At 44.2% G+C, this 25,152-nt stretch overlaps 1 protein-coding gene across 1 annotated transcript in view; it reads right to left on the minus strand.

Annotated features, from left to right (window-relative positions):
- LMBR1 (limb development membrane protein 1) overlaps positions 1-25,152 on the minus strand; it is a 228,430-nt gene that overhangs the window by 169,747 nt on the left and 33,531 nt on the right. The window contains exons 3-4 of the mRNA XM_075315444.1: positions 1,897-1,936; positions 1,330-1,469 (exon numbers count right to left, since the gene is read on the minus strand). Of these exons, the coding sequence (XP_075171559.1) occupies positions 1,330-1,469; positions 1,897-1,936 (180 nt within the window). The remainder of the gene's footprint in view (positions 1-1,329; positions 1,470-1,896; positions 1,937-25,152) is intronic.

The following is a 25,152-nucleotide window of genomic DNA, read 5'->3' on the forward strand; positions in this document are numbered from 1 at the left end:
ATGACTTGTATTCTATATATGGGATGAGTGTGGTTTCCCTCTACTATCTCACATTTCTATAAACTTAATTGTATTTGCATTAGGTCTATTTATAAACCATTGAGTACATGTTTGACGATGATCATCAAATCAATTGTTTACATTCTTGCCATATGTGGTTTGCTGTCCCTTTGTGATTAGTCAATAGGGACACCCTTTAAAAACCTGATAATTGTTATTTGATGAATTTGTATGTCACTTCTTGTTGTAATATAACATTTTTATATTTTTGCAAGAAGTTTTCTCTCTCTCTCGCTCTATTCACATGCATGGGATCGGATCCGGACTTCTTTTCCAACCCGCGAGGGATCTGCCGGACCCGGATTATTAGAAGTCCGCTCAACTCTACTGTTGACTTATTTATGATACATTTGGTCATCTTTAGGACCATGACTACGTATCCCCTTAGTTCTCTTGTTATGTAAATTTCAATTTAGGGTGTAGTCTAACATATCTATTTGACATGGTGCCATGTTTTGCCCTAATTTATGTAACTTAAGCATATGTACCGTCTACATTGGCAGAGCTGCCGAGCCCAGTGATCGGCTGCAGCAGTCATGATGTCCCTGCTGCAGCTTATCAATAAAGACTGACATCTATACTATAAATTATAGAAATGAGCTGCCAAGAAGGTCCGTGAGGCCTCTAGTTTCATACAAATGCATAGTCCTTGTTTTTCTGGAAAACTCAATATTAGAACTCATTCACACGTCGGTTTTTCACGTATGATGGCCATCCGTGGTTTTTCATGGACGAATAGGAGAAGGAGAGAATTTATTGCTTTCATGAAGAAAAACTGGATGGCCCTCGGGCCCAGCTCCGATGGCCCTCGGGCCCAGCTCCGATGGCCCTCGGGCCCAGCTCCGATGGCCCTCGGGCCCAGCTCCGATGGCCCTCGGGCCCAGCTCCGATGGCCCTCGGGCCCAGCTCCGATGGCCCTCGGGCCCAGCTCCGATGGCCCTCGGGCCCAGCTCCGATGGCCCTCGGGCCCAGCTCCGATGGCCCAGTTTTTCTCGTATGTGAAAAAAAAAATACAAACAGAAAAACTAGTGACATGCTCCAATGATCTCCAAGTACAGAGGTGTCCTCCATTAGATACAATACCATGAGGGGACACTATATCTGAAGATGCTGCACCCGTCACTAAGGACCACACAGGCTTAATGCACAGGGCCTCCATATGACAAATTTAAGCATAATCAGCCAACGCAGGTATTTTATGAGTGCAGCAAGTAAAGCATTTATTACAAGCATGTAAGGTAGATATACAATTTTCTGTCAAATACTGACCATGGATCAGAGAGCCATTCAGCCACTGGATGTAGTAGCTTTTAGGGAATGATAATAGGATCTCATTGCTGATGATGGAGAAAGGAAGTAATAAGACAGCGCCAGCAGAAACCGCCAGAGTGAATGTACTCAGGAACAGCCTGGAAAGGAAACAATAAAAATAGTTAATACCGGGTACAATGTGGTGGTTAAAGCCAATAGAAACATGTAGCTGCAAAAATCAAATCAAATCAAAAAGGTAATAGGTCCCTCAAAGGGCAATAAGCAAAAAATATGATAAAAATGCAGAAAAGCAAAACTCAACCTTCCAGTGTAAACAAGAAAAAAAAAAGGAAGGTTTATTCCAATGTTCCTTGAGTATTCATAAATGAATATTATCATGCCTAACGATACTGTCAAATTTTATCATATATTATACAATCAGTTTGGACAAATCTAAACATCAATAAATTACTTTGGATTTCTTCCCTCAAAACGTTAAGAGCATCTCTCAATTTTTCAATAAAAATAAAAAAAAAGGTAAAACAATAATTAAAAATTGCCACTAACTGAAGAAAAAGCACTTACGAAACTCGATTGACAGTGACATCTTCATCCTCTTGTTCATCTGGAAGATAAAGTGTTAAATCTCTTAAGATGGGCTATATTTTTTTTAAAGGGAGTTTTACTTTGTTAAAAATTTTAGTTGGAAAGTGTACAACCAATTAATTCTTGGTGGCCTCTCTAGCTTATGAGTACACCGCCTTTGAAAAGTAATATATTACGCAATATCACTGAATACAAGAACAAAATACAGAATTTTGACAGAACTGAGTTTCATAGAATTCTCTTTTTTTTTTACTCAGAACATGAAAGGAAGGTTAATATAATGCATTACAAAATCTTCAGTTTTCCTCAAATTAGTTGATGCAAAAATGAGTACACCCTACAATCATGACTACCATGATTTAAGGACAGCACCAATTCTTGTAGACATTGAATGAACACTTTGGCGACATTGCGAAGTCTATCTTTTTCTATTCTTCAAGAACGACCTCCTTTAGAGCCTGGAAGCTGGATGGAGAATGATGATGACTAGTCTCTTCAGAATTACCCATGGTTGATCGGTTAAGCTCAGATCAGGTGATACTTGTCCACGGAATCACTTTCACCCTGTCCATCAAAAAGGCAACAGATGTTTGTTTTCGATAATGGTCATGTGAAAAAAAAATGCACATCTACCAAGAGCACGAAGAAATGGTAACTGTCGTCACTATAATACGAGGGGGTGATGGTTTGGAGCTCCCTCTGGTGGTCAGGACTGGGGGTGAAGCTGACTGTGCCTCAAGAGTTGTGGGAGTTAATTGGGAGTTTGGGAAGCCCAATTGCAGATCAGCCTGGGTTATATAGAAGAGCAGTGTCTGCTGGCTGGGGCCGGTTAGGCTGCTTTCACACGTCCGGCTTGAGCTCTGCGGCTCAATCCGGCTGTGCAAGCTATGCAACGGATGCGGTGAAAACACCGCATCCTTTGCATAAGTTTTTCCTTTGCGGCCAGTCCGGTTTTTGCCGCTTGCGGCATGCTACTGAGCATGCGCAGTGGCAAAAACCGCATGCGGCGGCCGGATGCGGTTATTGCCGCATCGCGCCGCATCCGGCCGCCATAGGCATGCATTGAAAAATGCGCCGCATCTGCCGAATGCGGCTCGATGCGGTTTTTTTTTTGCCGCACGAAAAAACGTGCCAGGCAACGTTCCATCCGGCCGCCGCATCGGCTAAATCTGCCGCATGCGGCAAAAAACGGATGGAACGCAAGGCCATGCGGCACAATGCGGCACTAATTAAAGTCTATGCAGGAAAATCGCAACCGGCAGCAAAAAAAAAAAAAACGGTTGCGATTTTCCTGCAAAGTGCCGGAGTGTGCCGCATTGCAGAAACCGGAGGTGTGAAAGCAGCCTTAGGCTATGTTCGCACGTTGCGTTTTTTACCGCGTTTCTGCAGCGTTTTTGGCAGCAGCGTTTTTGCGCAAAAACGCATGCGTTTTTGATTTCCAGCAAAGTCTATGGGAAAAGCAGAAATCCTGTCTGCACTTTGCTTTTTTTTCTGCAGCGTTTAATTTGCATATTTGTGGTCAAAAACCATGCTGAAAAAGAAGCAGCATGTCAGTTGTTTTTGCCATTTCTGCAGCGTTTCCTTAACATTGGAGTCAATGAGAAATGGCAAAAAGCAACCAAAATCACAATTCCTGCGTTTTTCATGCTTTTTACCCGCTTTTCAACTGCGTTTTTGGCTCCAAAAACGCATGCTTTTCTGGCCAAAAATTAATGGGTTCTAATGTTCCTTTACACACACAATAACCGAAAATTTAAATGTTAAAAAATAATAAACTTTAGCTATTTTTCTGTTAAAATGTGCATAACCACTATTATTACATTAAAATTGATAATTTCCCATATAATTTTATTAAAAGTTAATTTTATACTTTTTTTCTCTTTTTTCATTCTTTTTGACTAATTCAACTTTATTTCTCAGTGTCTTGATCTCAAAAATGCATCTGCAGAAACGCAGGTGAAAACGCAGGTAAAAAGCGCTAAAAACGCACTAAAAACGCGGTAAAAACGCATGCGTTTTTAGCGCTAAAAAATTGTCAAAAGCCATTTGGTCAAAAACCAAGGGAAGGAAAACGTGCAGAATAAACTGCAGGTACACCGACGCAACGTGCGCACATAGCCTTATAGATGTTGTTCCTCAGTCTCTGAATTGGCTTGGAGTTGTTCTTCCATTTATCCTGTGCCTGTCCCATTTCAGATAAGTTTCAAGTTATTTGCTTTATTGTCTAATCCACACCTAAGAGTGTTTGTTTTTCTTTTTGTTTTGCTTAACCCCTTAGTGACGGAGCTAATTTTCACCTTAATGAACAGACCAAATTTTGCACTTCTGACCAGTGTCACTTCATGAGGTTATAACTCTGGAACACTTCAACGGATCCTGGTGATTTTGAGATTGTTTTTTCGTCACATATTGGACTTCATGTTAGTACCAAATTTCGGACAATATTTTTTGCGTTTATTTATGAAAAAAATTGAATTTTGGCAAAAATTTTGAAAATTTAGCAATTTTCAACTTTTGAATTTTTATACCGTTAAACCAGAGATTTCTGTGACACAAAGTAGTTAATAAATAACATTTCCCACATGTCTACTTTACATCAGCAGAATTTTGGAAACAAAATTTTTTTTTGTTAGGAAGTTAGAAGAGTTCAAAGTTTATCAGCGATTTCTCATTTTTACATCAAAATTTACAAAACCATTTTTTTAGGGACCACATCACATTTGAAGTGACTTCGATAGGCCTAGATGACAGAAAATACCCAAAAGTGACACCATTCTAAAAACTGCACCCCCCAAAGTACTCAAAACCACATTCAAGAAGTTTATTAACCCTTCAGGTGCTTCACATGAACAAAAGCAATGTGGAATGAAAAAAAGCAAAAATTAAATTTTACCTAAAAATGTTGCTCTAACCCAAATTTATTCACTTTTAGAAGAAATAACACAACAAAATGGACCCCAAAACTTGTTCCCCACTTTCTTATGAGCGCGCCGATACCCCACATGTGGTCAGAAACCTCTGTTTGGACAAATGGGAGGGCTCGGAACAGAAGGAGCAATATTTGAATTTTGGAAAGCAAATTTGGCTGAAATAGATTGCGGGCACCATGTTGCATTTACAGGTCCGCTAAGGTACCTAAACAGAAGAAACCCCTCACAAGTGACGCCATTTTGGAAACTAGACCCCTCAAGGCTTCTATCTAGGGGTATAATGAGCATTTTAGATCCACAGGTACTTCACAGATTTTGTTAACGTTACGTTGTCATATTGAAAATTTTAATAATTTTCTCAAAAATGTTGCTTTAGCATCAATTTTCTCACTTTTTCAAGAGGTAATTCCAAAAATTTGACCTCAAGGTTTGTTAACCACTTTTTTATGAGCGCGGCGATACCTCACATGTGGTCTGAAACCTTTGTTTGGACAAATGGGAGGGCTTGGAACGAAAGGAGCAATATTTGAATTTTGGAAAGGAAATTTGGCTGAAAAAGATTGCGGGCACCATGTCGCATTTGGAGGTCCCCTAAGGTACCTAAACAGCAGAAACCCCGCACAAGTGACCCCATTTTGGAAACTAGGCCCCTCAAGGAATTTATCTAGATGTTTGGTGAGTACCCTGAACCCCCAGGTGCGTCACAGAATTTTATAACGTTGAGCCATGAAAATAAAAAAATAAAATTTTACCACAAAATTGTTATTTCAACCAGGTAGCTTTTTTTTCACAAGGGTAAAAGGAAAAAAAATCACCATGAAATTTATTGTGCAATTTCTCCTGAGTTTGGCGATACCTTATATGTGGTGGAAATCAACTGTTTGGGCGCATGACAGGGCTCGAAAGGGAAGGAGCGCCATTTGACTGCAAAATTGTCTGGAATCAATAGCGGACGCTATGTTGCATTAGGAGAGCCCCTGAGGTGTCTATACAGTGAAGCTCCTAAACATGTGGCCACATTTTGGAAAATAGACCCCTGAAGGAATTTATTTAGATGTTTGGTGAGTACCCTGAACCCTCAGGTGCTTCACAGAAGTTTATAATGTTGAGCTGTGAAAAAAAAAAAAAATACATTTTTACCACAAAATTGTTACTTCAACCAGGTAGCTTTTTTTTTTACAAGTGTAAAAGGAAAAAATTCTGCATAAAATTTATTGTGCAATTTCTCCTGAGTATGCTGATACCTTATGTGTGATGAAAATCAACTGTTTGGGTGCACAGCAGGGCTCGGAAGGGAAGGAGCGCCATTTGACTGCACAATTGGCTGGAATCATTAGCGGACGCTATGTCGCATTTGGAAAGCCCTTAAGGTGCCTAAACAGTGGAGGTTTCCCACAAGTGACCCCATTCTGGAAACAAGACACCTCAAGGCTTTTATCTAGGTGTATATTGAGCAGTTTGAATCCAAGAGTACTTCACAGAATTTGATAAGCTTAGGTTGCCATATTGAAAATTTTCATTTTTTTCACAAAAATGTTGCTTTAGCATCATATTTCTTACTTTTTCAAGAGGCAACAACAAACTGTGGACCCCACAGGTTGTTATCCAATGTCTTATGAGCACAGGGATACCCCACATGTGGCCAAAAACCTCTGTTTGGATAAATGGGAGGGCTTGGAATGGAAGGAGCACCATTTGAATTCTGGAAAAGTTGAAATAAATTGCGGGCACCATGTCACATTAGCAGGGCCCCTTGGGTACCTATACAGCAGAAACCCCCCACAAGTGACCCCATTTTGGAAACTGGATTTTATTCAGGAGTATAGTAAGCATTTTGAATCCACAGGTACTTCACAAAAATGTTGCTGTAGCAACAAATTTCTCGCTTTTAGGCTATGTGGCAATGATCCGGTGACACGGCGTCTAGTACACAGTGTCAGCCTTCCTGCAGAGATGTGAATGTTGTCCATGGGAGAACGCAGCTGCCCATGCCCACGATTTGGGTTCAGGCTGCTGTGGAGCTCTATGCTACCTGCAGACAACACTCTTGTCTCCGCAGCACAAATTGACATGCGGAGGCTCGGGAAGCTGCACCACAGGTCGGTTTATGCTGCGGAGAAAAGAATCACAGTGGGCACGGGATTTCTAAAAATCCTTCCACTGTGCTTCTACTGCACAATGCAGCGCTATGGATGCAGGGAAAACACTCTGCGCCCAAAACGCTGCAAACCCTGATTGTGGGCACACAGCTTAAAATGCTACAATGGATGAATGGATAGATGTCAAACATATATAACGTCCCACCCCCTGCATATTCTAAGCTGGCGCCCTTTAGTGCCTTTCATGTGGCACTAAAGGGTGCCTAGCCTTGTATTTAGCCCCACAAAAAAATAATAATTAAAATAAACGACGTGGGGTCACCCCTATTTTTGATAGCCAGCTAGGGTAAAGCAGACAGCTGTAGCCTGCAAACCACAGCTGACAGCTTCACCTTGGCTGGTGATCAATTTGGAGGGCTCCCCAGGCTTTTTTTTTTTTTCTAAAAAAAACAAACACAAAACGTGGGGTCCCCCCCAAATTAGATCACCAGCCAAGGTGAAGCGGACAGCTGGGGTCTGGTATTCTCAGGGTGGGAAGAGCCATGGTTATTGGACTCTTCCCAGCCTAAAAATAACAGGCCGCAGCCGCCCCAGAAGTGGCGCATCCATTAGATGCGCCAATCCTGGCGCTTCGCTCCAGCTCATCCCACGCCCTGTGCGGTGGCAAACGGGGTAATATACGGGGTTGATACCAGCTGTAATGTCACCTGGCATCAAGCCCTGGGGTTAGTGATGTCACGGCATCTAAACAGATACCCGACATCACTAACCCAGTCAGTAATAGAAAAAAATAAAGACAAAAAAAAAATTTGAAAAAAAAAACTCCCCGAAACATTCCTTTTTCACCAATTTATTGAAAATAAATAAATTTCGGTCGCTGTAATCCATTTTGGAGGTCCCTCGGCGACTCTGGACCTTCTAGAATATGGGGGGCACGTTCAGGGAACGTATCCCCCATTTTCTGGAAGAGCAAGCTCTCCATGAGCAGTGTGGGTGCAGTAATCTGAGAATACTGCACTCACACTGCCCCGGTCCAACCTAGGGCAGAGTGACCTGCAGTAACCTCATTCCAGAATATGAGGGGTACGCTCACAGAACGTACCCCCCATTTTCTGGAACAGCAGTCTCTCCATGTGAGGAGTGTGGCTGCAGATTACTGCACTCACTCTCCCCCGGTCCACAGTGGAGCAGCCTGTGCAGCAGCGACGTCAGCGTCCCTGCTTGCAGGGATCCAGCTGACAGCCGCTGTCTGCGCATGCGCCGCCAGCTTTCCAGAGGGAGTGATCGCGGGGACGGAGCAGCAACAGCCGCCAGGTAACGCAAGACCGGGGGCGGGGGCTGGGGGGGAGGAGTGACGGGGGGGTGACGGCGGGACCTGGGGACACCTTTCTGCCACATGTGACGTGTCACATGCGGCAGAAAGAGCAGGATGAATGCGGCCGCGCGCTGCACGCCGACATCCTGCATGCTCCGGAGGGGGGAAGGGGGGGAAGGGGGAGCGCTCTGGAGAACCGGAGGGGGCTCCGGGGACCAGAGATCTCCGATGCACCGGAGGAGGGGTCAGGGGGAGGACATTTCCCTCCGATCTGAAATGTTTGATTATTTCAGATCGGAGGGAAATGAATGCAGAGCCGGCGGCGGCGGCAGTTTTCGGCGAGCGCCGGCGCCATTTTGGATGTCCGGTGGGGGTTGATTTCTCCGGTACCGGGGGCTTTGGGGGCACTAAAGGATTATATTTCTTTCTCATCGGACATGTTTGATCATGTCCGATGAGAAAGAAATCAGTATTATTTGCCATTTTTTTTTTTTTAGGTGTACGTCGGTATACGGTGTATACCGGCGATCACATTATTGGGGTCCAAAAAAAAAAAACCCCGATTCATAATCTTGGGGGTCTCCGCTACCTCCGGTAGCTGAAACCCCCGAGATTTTTCGTCACTGGGGGGCGCTACAAGCTTTTTACGGCCTGACGTCTCAAGACGTCGGAACAGAATAAGTACCCTGTTTTTCCGACGTCTTGAGACGTTAGGCCGTCGCTATGGGGTTAAAGTCTCTTTTCTTGCAGGAGAGGAATTGTCTGTTTTGATGAGCATGGGGGATCCCCCTCTGCAGCTCCCACTGCAAGAAAAGGGAGATTCTCTGGTCTATTTGATTATTTGCACTTTTGCATTTCTTGTGGTTTTTTTGGCATTTTGTTTCACCCATTATTTACAAAAGTACCTGATATAGTGGTGAAGAGTCCATGTGGTCTCAGTATTTTTCTTATCAGGAGATTGGTATTTTTCCGCAGGGTTTTCACTGACCACAATCAGTTATCTGTCCTGTTCTATATAGGAAGTCGGGCCTCACCTTTGCTAATCTATATTTCTTATCTGTGTATTGTGTTTTCTTACATTATCGTTGCCTTTATATGTTGGGGGCTTGCTATTCCTTTGGGGACTACTCTGAGGCAAGATAGGTTTTCTCATTTCTATCTGTGAGGTGTAGTAAATTTCTCCGGCTGTGACGTGGCGTCTAGGTGTGTTTAGAAGTAAGCATGGAGCGTTCCTAGTGTGGTCTGACAGATAGGGGATTGCGGTCAGTTCAGGTTCCAACTACTCGTGTTTTTTCTGCTTATGAGATTTTTGTGATCATCCATGGGGACCAGATCATAACAGGTAACATCTTTTTTGATATAGAGCAGAACATCTGTGAATCCATGATACCATCAATGACATGTAGCTCCCTGACATCAGCAGCTCTTATACACAGTCCCCCATGTTTCACTGTAGATACCAGGCATCTAGAAAATGAATTTTCAGAAACTGCATGAAGCCTACAATGAATCCTGATCGTGCCCTTATGTGGGGCTGCATGAGTGCTCCTGAAGTCTGGGAGCTACATTGCATTCATGGTATCATGATTCCACAGATGTACTACCCTACATTGAAAAAGACAAAATACTCATCACTCAGTGCCCTTGGTAGACGTGCACTTTTCACACACGACAATTATCCAAAACACACATCTGTTGCATTTCTGAAGAACAGGGTGAAAGTGATTCAGTGGCCAAGTGTTTCATGATCAGAGCCCAATCGAACACTTATGGGGAGTTCTGAAGAGACAAGTTGTCATCACTCTGCATCCAACATCCACGCTCTAAGGCTATGTCCGCACGTTGCTTTTTACCTGCTTTTTACCTGCTTTTTAGCTGCTTTTTTGCTGCTTTTTCAACTGCAGCGTTTAATGGCAAAATGGTTGTGTTCTGCTTTTCAAGCAAAGTCTATGGGAATTTGGGTTTCTTGTCCGCACTATGCAGTTCAAACTGCAGCCTTTTTGTTGCAGAACTTTGGTCAAAAACTCAGCTTTGCAGTGCAAAACCCAAATGGCAAAAACAATTGACATGTCAATAAAAAGGATTTATTTGATGCTTAGCAAATTCATAAAATCAGACACAATACATGTAAAAGTCAGCTGACACTCCAGCGGGGAAACAAAATGTTATGACAACAGCGACGCATTTCAACTACATGAATGTAGCCTTTGTCAAGCGATGTCCTCCTCACTGTGAGAGCCTTTTAGGCTATGTGCGCACTTTGCGTCGAGGTAGTTGCAGTTCTAAACGCATCCTCTGGCAGAAATGGTATTTGCGAAAGTCGCTTTTGACTACAAAAACGCTATACATACGCTTGCGTTTTTACCGCGTTTTGGCCACGTTTTACATGCTTTTTCATTGCTTAAAGTCAGATGCGTTTTGATGACAAATACACTGTTAAATAAAGTTAACATTCAAGCACTATGAAAAAATGGAAAACAAATTATAAATATCAAGATTAAAATCATAAACAAAATAGCTGATTTTATTAAAATGATTAATGTTTGTTAATATTTATGTATAAAATAACGTTAAATTATTTTCATAATTTTAATTGTCGGACTGTGTGTATGTGTAAAGGGACATATCATGCCTTTAATATAATGTCAAAAACGTATGCAATTAAATTGTCAAAAACGCATGTTTTCTGCATCCAAAATGCATGTAAAACGCTAGGATTTTGATTTTGAATACATTTTGCATCTTTTCATTGACTCTAATGTTAGCAAAACGCTATCAAAATTGCAAAAACTATTGACATGCTGCTTCTTTTAACGCTGAGTTTTTGCCCAAAATTATGCAAATTAAACGCAGCGTTTAGAAAAGCATTGTGTGCACAAGAAAGCCCTATTTCCCATAGACTTTGCTTGAAAATCAAAACGCATGCATTTTGACATTAAAATGCTGCAGTTCAAAACGCTGCGAAAACGCAGGTAAAAACGCAACATGCGCACATAGCCTTAACGTTAGAAAGGAAATCCTTTGCAGTCCACAGGTGCCTTGATTCACTTGTCCACTTCAGTTTAACCCTTGCGGCATTAAGTGATGGAACAAATCACATGGATATAAATGTGCATTCAGACAAGAGAAAACCGCATATACCAACAATAGGAACCAGTTCTAATCAGGTAAATATTTATCGAATAAATATGTAAAAAATACACGATGAAGAAATTTGAGTATAAAGAATGGAAGAACTATTGGTCATGCACAGCAAAAAAATTAAAAAAAAAAAAAAAAAAAAAACAGATTTCAATCCGTATTATAACCTCAGATCTCCATTCCAACAAACATTTCATATCATGAGATATTAATATCTATATCACACCTGAAAAAGTATAGTTTCTATGGTTTCCGCGATAGGGTCCCTATCCGAGAAACTCGGAGCCTGGTTGGATTACATGCTACAACCATTAGTGAATTCCTTGCCTGGCTATATTAGAGACACAACAAGTGTGCTCTGTGTGTTTGATAATTTGATTGGGATCCGGATGTCTCGTGAATTGCTGCTGATGTTGTGGCATTATATCCATCAATTAGCTAGTAACTAGCCATTTCTTCATTGAAACATTTTTTTTTTTTCCCCAAATATAGCAACTATACGCAAAATATACAGGCATTTATATTGGATGTGACCAAATATCTTCTAACCAGAAATTACTTTCTCTTTAATGGGATCTATTATATCCAGAAGAAAGGAGTCAGCATGGGAGGTAAGCACTCTCCCTCTGTAGCTAATTCAGCGAAGGCCTTTCAGGAGGAAATCTCTCTCATAGGGGATTGTAACCCCTGGCAACGGCATATCTGTTGGTATGACAGATATATTGACGACCTCCTCTTTGTGTGGAGGGGTGACGACAGGGAAGTAAGTGAATTTTTGAATTATTTGACCAACGAGTTTGACTTCAGATTCACTCATGAACATGATATTGAGGAAATCAATTTCCTGTACGTCACCCTCAGAGCAGACGGGAGGTCTTCAAAAGTATCTGTCATACCATACCAAAAAGATGTAAATGAAAATGTGATTCTTAAATTTGAGTCCAGTTATCCTCGTCATGTTACCTCTAACATCACTAAAGGTGAATTTAGTCGCCGAAAGCATAATTGCTCGAATTCTCTTTTATTGGATAGAGAATTCCAAGTTAAATCTAACAAACTATTACCGTATTTTTCGGACTATAAGGATATGTGCACACTAGAAAAAGGATTTTTCTTAAGAAATTTCTTGAGAAAATTTCTTGAGAGTGAAGGAATAGCGCACCTGCGTTAAAAAACGCATCAAAAACGCAACTGCGTTTTTCCCGCGATTTGGTGCGTTTTTACCGCTCGTTGCTCCCTGCGTTATTGTGTCATTATCTATGGTAACTAACGCAGTTAGATGCAGAAAGAAGTGACATGCTCATTCTTTTTCTTAAGAAAATCTACAGAAAGAATTTTCTTAAGAAAAAACCGCAGTGTGTGCACAGCTAATTTTTTTTGCCATAGGTTTGGCTGGGGACTGTCTGCAGAAAGGTTACAAGAATTTCTCAAGAAATTTCTGCAGCAAAAACGCAGGTAAAAAATGCAGTGTGTGAACGCAGCCTAAGACGAACCGGACCATAAGACGCACCCTGGTTTTAGAGAAGGAAAATAGGAAAATAAAATTTTAAGCAAAAAATGTGGCCATGACACACGGTTATGGGGCAAGGATCTGCTGCTGACACTATTATGGGGGTAATATCCCCAAATTCTCTACTAAGGTACCCCATCCTGGTAATGATCCTCCTGCCTTGTGTATATATTTATGTCTCTCATCCTGGTATAGCCCCATCTTGCTATATACTGCATCCTGATATGTGCTCCCATCCTGCTATATACGCCATCATTCTGCTGATATACCCCCATCATCCTGCTATATGCCATCATCCTGTTCATATACTCCCATCATCCTGGAATATGGCCCCATCCTGCTCATATACCCCCATCATCCTGCTATATATCATCATCCTGCTCATATACCCCCATCCTGCGGCACACAAAAAATAAACAAACATTTACACTCACCTTTCCTCGCTCCACGCAGCGTCGCTCCTCCTCCTGTGTGTCGGCAGCGCTGTTTGGAGCCAGCCACGATCCCTGCAGCACTGCGATGTCCTCCAGTCTAACAGCGCGGCTGTGAAGACACACGTGCGCACAGCGATGACGTCATCACTGTGAGCACAGCTAGTCTCCAGTCCACACAGCGCGGCCGGCAGACTGGACATCGCGTTGCTGCAGGGGAACGGTGAGTACATTGATTCACTGCACCCTGCTCTGATGATGATGCGCGGGGGGCAGTGAATACAGCCGAGCATGATCACTCCAGGCTGTAGTTGCCAGGGGTGATCACGGCCAGCTGTTAATTATGCGCGCGTCCCCGCCCATCATCCTGCCCAGCTATCAGCCCTGGCTTCAGTGCTGAGAGATGGGCGGGAGGATGGGCGTGCATATGTAATGAGCGGGCCCACGTGGTCACGGCAGGCGCTGCTGCTGCCTGCTCGTGCCCCCGATGACCCGCTCCACCGCAGCTCCCTCATTCCCCGCAGCCACGCCCTACATTCAGACCATTAGACGCACCCCCCACTTTCCCCCAACATTTGGGGGGGGGGGGGGGGGGGGAGTGCGTCTTATGGTCCGAAAAATACGGTAGATAGAGGGCATCCAAAGGGTCTGATTTAAAATTCACTGAGACAAGTTAGCAAAATAGATAGAAAATTGCTTCTACAAGATAAAGAAAAAACAAAAATCAATTCTAATTACACCAGTTTTGTCACCCAATACAGTGAGGATTATCAAGATATTATGAAATGATTAAAAAATACATACCAAGAAAATTATGTCTGAGAACGATATTAGATGCATATCCAAGAGAGCCCGAATAATAGGAAACATGATATCTCCAAGTTTCTTACAACCCCAGTTTAAAAACATTTCCACATGGTTACATACAAAGGGATTTTTTGGCTGTGGTCACAATATTTGTGTTTGCTGTTCATATGCCTCCAAGTGCAAATCCTTTAAATCCATCGCTAATGGAAACATTTTTGATATGGAGAGTTTCATGAACTGTAATACATCTGTATTATTTACTTGGTAACATGCAATATTTGTCAAGGGCAGTATGTAGGATGCACATTGGGCCCTTTAAAGAAACGAATCAGACGTCACCTATCCGATGTGTCAGCCAAGAAGCAGATCGGCATTTCCATGGTTGCTAAACACTTTTCTGAGATCCGTGGGGGGAGATAATTCAGCATTTGCATTTTGTGGTATTGAAAAAAGTAACCAGACCAGTTAGAGGAGGCGATTTTAGGTGGAAATTATTAAATAGGGAATCCTATTGGATATTCCGTTTGGGCACAAGACAACCCAATGGACTTAATATTCGTAGAGATCTCATCTTACAATATAATGGAATGAATTCCTGGTTAATATCAGATAGTGGGGACATCTAGATTATATTAAAAATTAACATAGAACTAAAAATACACTAAAATTTATAGTTTTTCTTAACCCCTTCACGACCATGCACGGATATATCCGTCATGGATCGTGTCCCGTTAAGCCCTGCCCCCTGCCACGGGCAGGCGGCGGCGGTCGGCACACATATCAGCTGTTTTCAACAGCTGACATGTGTGCCTGCATGTTGCGAGTGGAATCGCTTCCACTCGCAACATTTAACCCCTTAAATCTCGCTGCCAAAGTCTGGCAGCGAGATCTATATGCGCGCGGCCATGATTTTTACTTACCGCCGCCCCCACCGGAAGTCACGTGCGTGATCACGTGACTTTCGGTGGTTGCCATCGTAGCACAGGGTCATGTGAGGACTCCTGCAGCTATGAAGTTTCACTTTCGTTTTCCCTCGGCCAAGAGCAGGGGGGAGAAACAGGAAGTAACTGAATCTGCTGTTTACAGCTGTATAGCTATGATCAGGAGATAGATAAGAGCGATCGGATTGCTGATCGCTATAGCCCCCTAGGGGGACTAGTAAAATTAAAAAAAAAAAAAAAAAAAGGTTTTAAAAAATTAAAAAAAAAAAACTTTAAAGTTCAAATCACCCGCCTTTCCCCCCCATTGAAAATTAAAGCGTTAAAAAATAAATAAATATACACATTTGTTATTGCCGCATTCAGAAATGCCCGATCAAAATATAAAATCAATTAATCTAATTGGTAAACAGCGTAGTGGCAAAAAAATTCCAAACGCCAAAATTACGTTTTTTGGTCGCCGCAAGTTTTACGCAAAACGCAATAACAGGCGATCAAAACGTAGCATCTGCGCAAAAATGGTACCATTAGAAACGACAGCTCGAGACGCAAAAAATAAGCCGACACTGAGCCATAGATTCAGAAAAATGAGAACGCTACGTGTTTCGGAAAATGGCGCAAAACGTGCGCCACTTTTATTGGACAGGCTTGTGAAATTTTTTTTAACCCCTTAGATACAAATAAACCTATACATGTTTGGTGTCTACAAACTCGCACTGACCTCAGGCATCATACCCACACATCAGTTTTACCATATAGTGAACACCGTGAATAAAACATCTCAAAAACTATTGTGCCATCACACTTTTTTTGCAGTTTTTCCACACTTGGAATTTTTTTTGCTGTTTTCCAGTATACCATATGGTAAAACTTATGGTTTCATTTAAAAGTACAACTTGTCCCGCAAAAAACAAGCCCTCATATGGCAAGATTGACGGAAAAATAAAAAAAAAATAAAAAAAAAAAAAAGTTACGGCTCTCAGAAGAAGGGGAGCAAAAAACAAAAACGCAAAAACGGAAAGTGCCCCGGGGCTGAAGGGGTTAATGAGTAAAATTCTCACAGATAAAAAGGATGGAATTCTCTGTGGATAATGTAATGCTATGTGCCCACGGGAGATTAAACCTGCGGATTTATCTGCAGAAAATCCGCGGATTTTCAGGATTTTCCAGATAAATTCGCAGGTTTCAGCATGCAAAGACACTCCCCATGTTATCCTATGGGACATGGGGAGTGCTGTGTCCATGCTGCGGATACGTGTAGCTGCGAAACATGCTGCGGATGTCACGCAGCCGCACGTAATTGCATGACAATTCTTTCTGCGGAATTACCTGCGGAAATCCCGGCCCTCCACTATGGAGATAGGGCCACGACTTCGCAGGAATGTCCGCAGGTTACCGCAGCTATTTTGCTGTACTACCAGCGAACAGCTGTGGGAAACCTGCGGCCGTACCTACGGATATATCCGCAGGTGAGAGCTCTCGTGGGCACATAACCTAATGGTTCAGTTTTTATAGATCTTATCTCGGTCAAGTCTTATTTACGTGGTCTGAATTCTGTCTAGTTTCTTTCTTATGGCAGTTCATAGAGGTTCCTTTATTATGGAAACCACAATAATTATTTAATAAGTAATGTAGTGCTAGAGGTTCCCATTATAAAATGATGGGGGTTCCCTCAGGTTGGTGATTGAAGCTCCTATGAATAATACAATGATAGGACTTTCCTGGAGATTTTACCCCTTTACGACCGGCCGATTTTTCGCTTTCCGGTTTTTTTTTTCGCCATTCTTTTTCTGAGAGATGCAACTTTTTTATTTTTCAGTCAATATGGTCATGTGAGGGCTCATTTTTTGGGGAACGAGCTGTACTTTTAAATGAAACCATCAGTTTTACCATATAGTGTACTGGAAAACAGCAAAAAATTCCAAATGCAGAAAAATTGCAAAAAAAAAAAAAATGCGATAGCACTATTGTTTTTGAGATATTTTATTCACTGTGTTCACTATATGGTAAAACTGATGTGTGGGTGTGATGCCTCAGGTCAGTGCGAGTTCGTAGACACCAAACATGTATAGGTTTACTTTTATATAAGAGGTTAAAAAAAAAAAAAATCGGAAGTTTGTCCGAAAAAAGTGGCGCACGTTTTACGCCATATTCCGTGACCCGTAGCGTTCTCATTTTTCGGGATCTATGGCTCAGTGACGGCTTATTTTTTTGCGTCTCGAGCTGACGTTTTTAACGGTATCATTTTTGCGCAGATGCTACGTTTTGATCGCCTCTTATTGCATTTTGCGCAAAAGTTGTGGCGACAAAAAAGTCATTTTGGCGTTTGGAATTTTTTTGCCGCTACGCCGTATACTGATCAGATTAATTGATTTTATATTTTGATAGATCGGGCGTTTCTGAACGCGGCGATACCAAATGTGTGTATATTTTTCAAATTTTTTTAACCCTTTAATTTTCAATGGGGCGAATGGGGGGGGTGATTTGAACTTTTAGGTTTTTTTGTTTTTTTTTAATTTTTTAAAACTTTTTTTAACTTTTTTTTTTTATTTTACTAGTCCCCCTAGGGGGCTATAGCGATCAGCAATCCGATCGCTCTGCAGTATCTGCTGATCACAGCTATAAGGCTGTAAACAGCAGATACGCTCTCTTTCTTTTTCACTGTGCCGCTGGCACAGCGAAAGTGAAAGCAAGTCAGGTGTAGTACAGGAGTCATCACATGACCCTGTGCTACCATGACAACTATCGTAAGTCACGTGATCGCGTCACGTGACTACCGGTATCGGGCGGTAAGTAAAACTTTACCGCTATCGCGCTTATAATGGCGCTGTCACATATTGACAGCGCCATATAGGGGTTAAACGGCACGAGCAGATAACGATTCTGCTCGTGCCTAGCAGGCACACATCTCAGCTGTGAAAATCAGCTGAGATGTGTGCCGATCGCAGCATGATGCTGCCGGCAGACCGCGGGCAGTAACGTTATGACCGCAAGGACGTAATTTTACGGCCCGCGGTCGTTAAGGGGTTAATATTGGTGGGAGTGTTTTGTTTTTGTTTTTTTCTCTCTTCAATATATGATGGAAGTTCCCTTGAACCTTGTATTGGTGGTGGTTCTTCGCGGCAATATAATGTTATGTATTTATACTGCATTCTCTTTGTCTCTCGCATCATTATAACTTGGATTTGTATGGATGTAAGGTAAAGCAGTTTCTGCAGCAATACCATATTTAAAGGGAACCTGTCATCAGAAATTTCGCCCAAAAGCTAAAAGCTTCCCCCTCTGCAGCTCCTGGGCTGCATTCTAGAAAGGTCCCTGTTATTATTGTGCCCCATGTGAGACCAAAATAAAGACTTTATAAAGTTCTACCTTTTTGTATGCAGCTTCTGTAAATCTGACACGGGGGCGGGCTCTCTGGCATCCGTTATTCTGCCCCCTGGTCCTGTATGCCGCCCCCATCGCTCCTTTCCATATCTGATGCACCGCCCACTGCTCCAGCCATCCCCGCGCATGCCCAGTGCCAGTCTCACAGGACTGAGCAGTGTGACCGCTGGTGACGTGTGCGCAGGCAAGTGATTATGGACGGGACTGTGACTGTTATCAGCAAGTACCCGCCCATAATCTCGTGAGCGCGCAAACCTCTCCAGCATTCACACTGTGCTCAGTGTAGATGCTAGACTGTATGGGCTGCTTCCAGGGATGACGTCCCTTTGTCATGTGATAGGGGCGTGTTCGAAATACTATCACATGACAAAGGGACGTCATCCCTGGAAGCAGCCCATACAGTCTAGCATCTACACTGAGCTCAGTGTGAATGCTGGAGAGGTTTGCGCGCTCACGAGATTATGGCCAGGTACTTGCTGATGACAGTCACAGTCCCGTCCATAATCACTTGCCTGCGCACACGTCACCAGCGGTCACACTGCTCAGTCCTGTGAGACTGGCACTGGGCATGCGTGGGGATGGCTGGATCAGTGGGCGGTGCATCAGATATGGAAAGGAGCGATGGGGGCGGCAGACAGGACCAGGGGGCAGAATAACGGACGGCAGAGAGCCCGCCCCCGTGTCAGATTTACAGAAGCTGCATACAAAAAGGTAGAACTTTATAAAGGCTTTATTTTGGTCTCACATGGGGCACAATAATAACAGGGACCTTCCTAGAACGCAGCCCAGGAGCTGCAGAGGGGGAATCTTTTAGCTTTTGGGCGAAATTTCTGATGACAGGTTCCCTTTAACTGGATTTCCTTCAATCCTGGCTTATATATTTTTACTAATTTTGGTTTCCAGTTTTTCAGATGTGATATAGATATTAATATCTCATGATATGAAATGTTTGTTGGAATGGAGATCTGAGGTTGATAATACGGATTGAAATATCTGTTTTTTTATTTTTTTGCTACGCATGACCAATAGATCTTCCATTCTTTATACTCAAATTTCTTCATCGTGTATTTTTTACATATTTATTCGATATATATTATTTACCTGATTAGAACTGTTTCCTATTGTTGGTATATGCGGTTTTCTCTTGTCTGAATGCACATTTATATCCATGTGATTTGTTCCATCACTTAATGCCGCAAGGGTTAAACTGAAGTGGACAAGTGAATCAAGGCACCTGTGGACTGCAAAGGATTTCCTTTCTAACGTTAAAAGGCTCTCACAGTGAGGAGGACATCGCTTGACAAAGACTACACTCATGTAGTTGAAATGCATCGCTGTTGTCATAACATTTTGTTTCCCCGCTGGAGTGTCAGCTTGACTTTTACATGTATTGTGTCTGATTTTATGAATTCGCTAAGCATCAAATAAATCCTGGAAATTTTATTATCTGATTCCTGGTCATTGCGCTGGACAGAAGTCTTTTTTCCTGTTCTAGTACTGAGGAACCACACCTTAGGCCATGTGCACACTAGAAAGTGCCTTTTTCTTAAGAGAAAAAAAACGAACCCCCTGAAAGAATCCGGCACCCGTGGTAAAAAACTGCACCAGAACCGCAATGAAATTCGCATGCGGTTCTACCGCGGTTTGGCGCATATTTATTGCAAGTTGGTTCCTGCGGATTTTTACCATTATCTATGGCAAAAACCACAGGTACTTGCGGAAAAAAGTGACATGCTCATTAATTCTGCAGCAGAAAATCCGCGGGTATAAAAAAAAAAAAAAAAAAAAAAATACGTAATTACTTACCGGTAATGTGTTTTTTCTGAACCCATGACAGCACCACGAAAGAGGGGATCCGCCCTTCAAGGACAGGAAACCTCCAGGATAAAAAGGGGCGGTACCCCTCCCCGCATCAGTTGGTTTACAGAGCATGAAAGGACCTCCGGAGGAAACAACATTATAACATAACCAGCACCAACATGAACCACGTGCAGCTAAAAAACAGCCAATCATCCACATGCAGGGAGGGAATGTAAGGGTGCTGTCATGGGTTCAGAAAAAACACATTACCGGTAAGTAATTACGTATTTTTCCAGCACCCATGACAGCACCACAAGAGAATTACATAGATAGAGGAATAAGCCAAGGGGGGGGGGGGGGGGAAGAATCACAGAACAGAGCTCCCCAGGTGAAGCCAGTAAGGATAAGGCCAACTTATAGTGCTTATAGCGAGTGAAAGGGGAAGATCACGTGGCCCCTGACAAGCTGCTCAATGGTGACATACGATCTTGCAGCCCAGGAGATGTCATCGCCCTTGTGCAGTGAACTTTCAGACCTACAGGCACATACCTACCACAAGCCGAGCAGGCGAAGAAGTGGCTTTGCAGATCCACCCACCAAGTGGATTTAGAAGCCTTGAGCGTCTAGCCATCACCCTGAAAGAAAACAAACCGGACCTGCCTCTGCTGCAGACAGATATTCCATAAGGAACCGCTAATGTCCAAGCAATGCCCCTCCTCCCCTTCCTGATCTTGCCGACTATCCCAAAGGATGGAAGAACAATTCCCTTTTGAATTAAGAAAACATGACGTACTATCAGGAGGCAAGGAGGGGCAGGTTTCAGGACACCTTATCCTTGAAAGCTGAGGAATGGTGGAACTAAGAGCCTGGAAGTCACTAACCCTATAAGCTGATGTGAAGGTGTCAGGAAGTCTGTTTCAGAGACAAAGTAGATAATGACATAGACTCCAAGGGATCAATGGGGCTTTGTCAGGGTAGATAGGACGAGAATAAGGCCCCAAGGGGGCAAGATACATTGCGCAGAGGGCTAGACCATACCCAAACGAACCGGGAGTCCAGCGGACTCCAGACAGGACACAATGGTACCAGGTTGCAAGGGCCCATATTAGAACTCTTAGTGAACGTAATGACAGACCCAGTGTCAACCCCTTCCGGAAAAACTCTAAGATTCCCGCAACAGTCGTCGGTCCATCAGGGCTCACCCTTGGAAGACAAGAATATTGTCCAGGCCCCCCCTTTTTTTTTTTTAACTTTTTTTCATTTTTAACCGGCTTACTACTCCGAAGAAGAGTAGGTACAAGAACAAGAGAAAACCCTGATTCGTAAGGTGACCTTTCAAAAAAGACCACACGGTAAGATGCAATATGCCTGACAGGGGGTGAAGAACTGGAACCTGAGTGAGGAGGACCAGTAGGACCCCCGGCCTGGAGAACGACAAGTTACCAGGGAATAGAATCATGATAAATCTGGCAAAAAATGGCGCTATCAGGATCATCACTGCCCTGTTCTCCAGGATTTATTTCAACACGGCTGGAAACAGGCTATGAGTGGAGAGGTACTACAAGGTCACATCTACATTCGAACAGCAGGGCGTCCACCACATGAGGCTGATCCCGAGGATTTAGAGAACAGAACCAGTGAACCTTATTTCAGGTCACAAAGGGGTCTATTATCGGAACACAGGCAACGTATATCAAAGTGACGATGGACCGACGGAGGACCCATCCCCCGTCTCAACCGGCTGCTGCCGAAAACAGTCCAAACCGATAACTCTTCTCCATATAGGAACTGACGACCAGACAGGGAGGGTAGGGACCAGCCCACCGCTCAGTCTACAACCAGCCATATCCTGGCAATTTTTAAAATTTTTAAGAAAAGAAAAGAAAACAAACCATGGGATTCGCTTCCAGACCACACACACACACCGCAGATCAGGTGACCCCGAAGGCGGGCTCCTCTTTGAAGACGTGCGGCAAAAGCAAGCACCTTAGGATCTCAGGTCATATGAAGCATGTTTCATTACTTCACTGGTTCAACCAGCAATGTAGGGATTCGAATGTGCTGGAGTGCAAGCACTTGGTCAATGATCCCCAACAATTGCTTGAGTCTCCAATATGTCCCACTGAAGGTTACTACAGTGTGCGCCCGGTCCCACCGAACTGTCGCAATGGCGGATGTAAGGGAACCCTGTAGGGACATAGCACCTTTGAGGGACAACCTTGGTGCCTCTGGTGCTGGATCTAGTAGGACCGGAAGATTCTCCAGCCTAGATTCCGGAAGACAAAATACCTGAACTTCTGAATCGAAGTGAGCCTTAAAAAAAAATTAGGAGTGTCCTCGGACACAATCATGATTCTCCTAGTGTAGGAGCCTTTCCCGTGTGAGCAGGAAGAACACCTTCCCGCAGAAAGGCGGCACGATGACAGGCAGGCCTGCTATCAAACAAGAAGTTGCCGAGGTAAGGGATGATAAGCACTTCTCTGCACTGTAACTTCTGAAAATCTTGCGAAGACTCCCAGCCCATCGTCATCCCTTGGAAGGGTTGCATACCGGAAACGTCGAACGTTTCCTTCCATAAACAGGCTACTCTGAGGAACTCTGAACTACGTCGAACTGGACATGATAGTAGGCATCCGTCAGATTCACTACTGGTATGTGACCGCCTGGAATAAATGTTTCACACTGGACCTCCCGGACACTATTCCGAAACAGGTTTACGACGAGAGAACTGGTTGCCAGTCTGGGTGAGGCCGCAGACGAGTCTAAAAGCAACGCTGCCGCTCCTTGTGAGAAGAGGAGTGGGGACATGATCCGTCTAGGGGCTCTCTGGCATAGCCGATCCTTGATGTGGTCAACTCATACTGCCAGGGACTCCGTTGTGTAAGCAGCTACATTAGCTGTTGCAAGCCCCAGCTGAAAATTCCCAGGTATTTGAGGAAGTGGCGTTATTTCCATCCTAGAACGCTGTAAATCCTTACCTCCCTCTTTTTCACAGAATCGGGAATTGCCCCCCAATCCCTTCAGCCGTTACTTGTCCAGTCTCAAATTGTAGAGCCACTGTGAGCTAACAAGGGCAGGCACAAGCAGCCTAGAGTGGCCGATGACTATTTGAAATCCTGAGAGCGATAGTCAGCGTAAGAGGCCCTGCGACAGAAGGAACAAGCTGCTTCCTCAAAGGGTAGTCCGGGTTGAACTTTGCCTATCCGCCTGTGTCCCTTATATAGCAATGAGGGACTATACATTATCAACAACCGGGAGGCATCACGGGTTCCCTCTTCTAGGCCACAAACATACGAAATCGAGACCTCTCTTGGGTGCCACTTCAGGGATGCCCAAAGCGGGCCCGACCACAGTCACTAGTGTCACATTGTTCTCCATCGAAAAGTCTGAACAACCCGAGATACTGTCGGACATTGATGTGGAAGCTGAAGAATTCCACTCACCCTCGGACCTGTCAAAGTCCCCCATAAGCAGGGAAGGCGGGCCTGAATTTCCGAAGGCCATGACGCCGAAAAACTGTCAAGCCAACATCGGGCTTGACAGCCCTAATCCAAGACCTCACCTGAGAGGTTATGCGTAATACCCTTCCGGCACCACTTCTGAGACCAGGTAACAGACATCTCCCGATTAAAGGGAGCGTGGTCCAGTTATTGAAGTGTATCCATTGAGTCCGCCCCAAAAACAGGCAAGAGTGGCTCTGAACAAAGTGAACTTTCATGAAGGTCACTTACCACTCTGATGCAGAGGCGGACCTGGGGTAGAAGGAGGAATGATGGCATCTGATCAATCTCCTCTGCAGGCTCTGGGCGTCGGTCCTGCTGGATTTTAGACTCCACTAATTGGACCAGGTGCCGATCCTCCCAGAGTATCACATGAGCTAGTATACCCGTCCGCGTTGAGGCTTGCAATCACACTGCCCCAACTGCGTGCCAGCCTGCGCTGTGTGGTAGGAGCAGAACTGGAGGTTGCCTCAGTGAGCCCCTAGGTTTGTTTTTTTTTTTGTTTTGTTTTGAATGACATGAATGCTCACATCTAAAGGGTTATCAGTCATTTTAGCGCGACCGACAAGAGCCATATGAGTGCAGCAACTGCCAGCAACCAGCTCCCTCAGTCCCCCAGCTGTCAACACAGAGCTGTTACCTTGTACATAGCAGTCTGCAAGTACGGACTCAAACCCATAACGTTATAGGAGCCATGTCGCTAAACGCGGAGGCCGACCCACCCCAAGGGTCTCCAACACCAGGCCCGCAGGCCACATGCAACCCTGGAATCTGTTTCCAGCAGCACGGGGACTGCCGTATTCCACCGGAGGGGGTGAAGCCTTCAGTTCGTCTCACTTCAGCCGAGTCTCAGCACACAGCCGGTGTCTCTTCCGGGAGGTGACGTCAGCTGAGCGTCATGCGAGAACCCAGAGAAGATCCCGCGCCTGCGCGCACACACACACACACCATGCGGCAGCGGCCATCCTCAAGATGGCGTCCCCCATTGTCGCTCCTGCCCAATCGCCCGGAGTGGCCGGGCAGATACTTGTGAGGCCCCGAAGCACACTGTGGAAACACCACCACTTACCTCTGGGCAGGTAAGACAGCGTCACTGCTCCTGTAGCATTGGAGCGTGGGAGACACTGTTATTCACAGGCATAGCCCCCGTGAGCTGCTGTGGTGCGTCCTCAGACTTGCCACTCCCAGGTGAGGCCAAAGAAACAGGTACATCCCCCGTGGGCCTGCAGCCACGAGGACGCCACCGCAGGGAAGCGCAGCAGCAGCAGCCACCTCCATCCCAGCCCCTGGCGCCGGTGGTAAGGAGAGTGGGGGGGGGGGGGAGGGAGGGCGCCCACACGCAGACGGAACCCCTGTGGGTTTGTTGCGGCGGGAGAGCAC

Source organism: Anomaloglossus baeobatrachus, chromosome 6 (genome assembly GCF_048569485.1).
Source record: "Anomaloglossus baeobatrachus isolate aAnoBae1 chromosome 6, aAnoBae1.hap1, whole genome shotgun sequence".
NCBI classification, from domain to species: Eukaryota; Metazoa; Chordata; class Amphibia; order Anura; family Aromobatidae; genus Anomaloglossus; species Anomaloglossus baeobatrachus.